At 49.0% G+C, this 3,945-nt stretch overlaps 2 protein-coding genes across 2 annotated transcripts; both read left to right on the top strand.

Moving 5' to 3' along the window:
* Positions 1–327: 327 nt before the first annotated feature.
* On the top strand, positions 328–2,066 carry ASPGLDRAFT_38055 (cytochrome P450; the record flags this gene model as incomplete). Its single annotated transcript, XM_022544900.1, has 5 exons — positions 328–624; positions 680–923; positions 971–1,089; positions 1,144–1,902; positions 1,971–2,066. The coding sequence occupies 5 exons, from the start codon at positions 328–330 to the stop codon at positions 2,064–2,066; spliced, it is 1,515 nt and encodes a 504-aa protein (XP_022397960.1).
* Positions 2,067–2,529: 463 nt separating this feature from the next.
* ASPGLDRAFT_38054 (uncharacterized protein) lies at positions 2,530–3,140 on the top strand (the record flags this gene model as incomplete). The annotated part of the gene is made up of 3 exons (XM_022544899.1): positions 2,530–2,587; positions 2,649–2,826; positions 2,927–3,140. The coding sequence occupies 3 exons, from the start codon at positions 2,530–2,532 to the stop codon at positions 3,138–3,140; spliced, it is 450 nt and encodes a 149-aa protein (XP_022397959.1).
* Between the last annotated feature and the right edge of the window lie 805 nt (positions 3,141–3,945).

Raw genomic sequence — 3,945 nt, 5'->3', positions numbered from 1 at the left:
TAGACCTTATGTATTGTGAATATCATACTGACTGCATTGGTCTGCTTCGCTATAGCACGCTTGTTATTGCATCGTGCGGCCGCTGCCGGGATGGCACATTTGCAGCCAATCATGTGCCGGGTTTGGCAATTTGTATAGAACGGAGATGCGCGATAATGGAATAACTTGACATTGCAATGATGCGGTATGCGATGGACAGCATGGAGTTGAGAAACATGGAGGGCACGAGGTCGGTGGTATTTCTAGCCGCCTGTGCCCGGGCACCATAAGCATTATTCCTCGATTACTATTCAGAAAATTCTCCGTTGTCAAGCTGCATCTCTAACAATGACGGCGGTTGCAGAAACTTTCATCAGTATCGCCTGGGGCGTTCTGTCCATATCTACTTCTCTATACCTCCTATCCTACTTCAACTCTCCCCTAAGAGACTTCCCGGGACCGGTCCTTGCTAATCTCACAAACCTGTGGCGCTTTCTGGATGTCTTCCATGGCCGGCCTGACAAGACACAGTTGGAGCTGCATAGGAAATATGGCAGTGCTGTGCGGATCGGTCCGAATGTCATCAGTCTGTCGGATCCGAGTCTGATCAGTAAAGTATATACGACGAAGGGGGCGTGGAAGAAGGTTAGTACAGTTCTACTCTTTCAGGTACATTGGCTGATGCATTTACCATGGTTAGAGTGATTTCTACACCGTCAATGATGCTCGTGTTCACGGAATGAGAGTGCCAAACGTCTTCTCGAGCACGGACGAGAAATGGCACTCGATGGCCCTACGGCCTATACGTCAGGCCTATTCGATGACTCAGGTCTTGGACATGGAGTCTCAGATAGAAGCAACTATTGATCTTTTGTGTGAGAAGTTGGATGAGAGGTTCGTGAAGCCGGGGGTTGCATGCAACATGGCGGACTATTTGCTCTACGGTACGTCCAGTGATAAATATATCGTTAACGGTTGCTGACAACTTCAGCTGCATGGGATGCTATGGGCCAGGTAACCTTTTCAGGAACGCTTGGGATGCTCGAGAAGGGTTATGATCCCACCAAGATTATCCAGACTGCGAAGAATAGCATCGACTACTTCGCCTGCGTAAGTCAGGTTGCTCAACCTCATCCGAGACACAATAAGCTAACAATGTAACAGTTTAGCCAGATACCAAAAGTCGACGATGTTCTGGGCAAGAACAAAATAGTCGAAGCTATCTCGCCTTCTGGCCTCGGCTGGGCAGTAAAGTATATTCAAGATATGTACGTGGAACGGAGCAAAGAGTCACAAGCAACATCAAGGCCAGTTGACTTCATGGACCGCGTCCTCCACGCACAGAAGAAGTTCCCAGAGATCGTTGATAATGCAATGGCAACCATCTACCTTCTATCCAATGTTCTAGCAGGGAGTGATACCACCGCAACAGCTATGTGCTCTGCCGTCTACTACATCCTCAAGCACCCGTCCGTGCACAGCAAGTTACGCGAGGAGCTGGACTCTGCGAATCTATCTTTCCCCGTGAAATGGAAAGACCTCCAGCACCTTGCCTACTTTACCGCTGTCATGCGGGAAGCAAAACGTATTCATCCCGGAGTAGGAATGCTCATGGAGCGTGTCGTCCCAGCGGGCGGCCTGTGTCTCCCCGATGGTCGCTTCGTACCTGAGGGTACCATCGTTGGGATGAACCCATGGGTGATCAATCGAGATGCGGATACATTTGGGCTCGATGCAGACCAGTTCATTCCTGAACGATGGCTACAGTCGTCAGGTGAAGCGGGCGAGGAGCATCAGGCACGAGTTGCGAGAATGCAGCGCGCTTTCTTGACTTTTGGGGCTGGTTCGAGGAGTTGTATTGGGAGGAACTTTAGTGAGATGGAGAGTGATAAGATTGTGGCTACGCTTTTTGCGAAGTACGAGGTACGTTAATATCTATTCCTATGTGTCGTGGGGGATAAGAGAGGATAAGACGTGCTGACAGTGACTAGATGGAGTTGGCTGATCCGAAGGATACTTGGAATGTTACCAGTCTGTGGTTTGTTCGGCAGGATAATATTGTCGTTAACCTGAAGGGTAGGATATAAGTGATTATGGGACTGTATATATATACTTTGCTTTAAATTGATACCTCCATGTATATATTTATTACTGAACAGCTTATCCATATAAACATGCAAGTCAAATCATGTCGCAACATCCAGCGTGGCAAAGAGCTGCCTGTACGGCAACCAGCCATGATTTAATGACGTTGGACTTAAAATATAGTAGGCGAACTATTATCTACTGTTTTTCGTGGTTTCATCTTATCTTATTTTTGACTTTTTCGATGCAGCTGGATTCGAGAAGGGAAGGAGGTAGGGTTTGGACGGTGCCTGCCGGTTGTGTCTGCCTGCCCGTATCTCCTGCTCTACCTCTTGCCTCCTCTTATTTCTCTCTCTTCTCTTCTCTTCTTCTCTCTTCCATCTTTCGACCATCTTCTGTCTTGCGTCCATCTTTCTTACAACTTGCCTTTCACCTTGCTATTTCGCTTTCTGTTCTCATTTCACCATGGATTCTTTGTCCATGCTCAAACTCCCCTGCTTGACAACAGAATACGGAACATCTGGTAAGTACTTCCCCCCCCCCCTCTCTCTCTCGCGGACGACTCGCTGACAAAGTATCCCCAGACATCGAACCTGTCGAAGCGGACACAGAGTTTGAAGGCACTGCCAAAAATAACGCTGTGTCTGGCACTCCCACTGGACCATTCGAAGACGAGTTGTTCCAATTCGACAGCGAGTTCAAGCTGTTCCTAGACAGCTGGCCCGACTGTGAGAACGTGAGGGATCTTGCAATCATCGCTGGGTTAGATGAGCACCAGGAGGCATGCCTCGAGAAAATGATCTCAGGAACCACCAACTCGTCGTTTCCGGGCCAGATGACAGGCGGCTGCTTTGTATGTCAGGTCGATCCGTGTCAAAGTACCAAATTGGCCCGACTGGAGCATGATCCCTCGCATCCATCCTGAGGAAGACAATGACGATGCAGAGTTCCTGATCGCCCTTTTGATCCACTGTATCCACGTCGCCAAGGATCGAGAGGATCAAGTGGGAGAGTATATTGCAGACATCATCATCGATGCCTTTTACGAGTACGAGCCTTTCATGCTGCTGCCATGAGTGCGGACCACCGTCGAGAGCGTGGCTGAAGACTCGTTTCATTGGAAAAAAGGCACGGATGCATGTACTACAACCCTCACGAGACACCCAAGAGCATGATACGGAGGAGGTTTGACACCTTGGAACGTGGGGGAAAGGGAGGGAGGCTTATTTTTGCACTCGGGGACGATCAGAGTATATTTGTTGTTGGTCCCGGACAAGGAGGATGTTTCCCCTTGATCTCGTATGCCCGAATGAGGGGCAGTTTGGAGGATTGTTGGTATGGATGCACTTGGGGACCGCACACACACACAGGGGCGGCCACACACACACGGGGACGACACACACGGGGACGACACACACGGGGACGGCACGGATGGGGACAAGGCATATGGGGACCGCACACACATGCACACATGTCATCTGCGGAGGATTTGGGGATACTTGGATAATACGGTAGAGAATTATGGGCTTTTTTGGGGACCACACACACACATGCACACACACGCATCTGCGGAGGACTTTGGTATTGGATACATGGATAACTGGCGGAGAATCATGGGCCTGTTTTGGGGAAGTCAGTTTGTATGGTCCCGGTCGAGGTTTTTACTCTGCACTACGCAGAGCATGTTTCCCTTGATACTATGCCAAAATGGGGGGATGACTATACCGTAAGAGTTTGATTTTGCTTTGTTTATCGGAACCCAAAAAGGAAATATAGGGCCGAATACTTATTTCACATCACTCATCTATTATGTCTCCCCTCCCGAAAAGAGTCACTTCCAACCTCTCTAGTAGAGAAAATATTTAACAAGCCAATTGAGCA

This window comes from Aspergillus glaucus (assembly GCF_001890805.1).
Source record: "Aspergillus glaucus CBS 516.65 unplaced genomic scaffold ASPGLscaffold_19, whole genome shotgun sequence".
NCBI classification, from domain to species: Eukaryota; Fungi; Ascomycota; class Eurotiomycetes; order Eurotiales; family Aspergillaceae; genus Aspergillus; species Aspergillus glaucus.
Note: the sequence above shows the minus strand (reverse complement) of the source record. Positions and strands in the feature narration are given on the sequence as shown.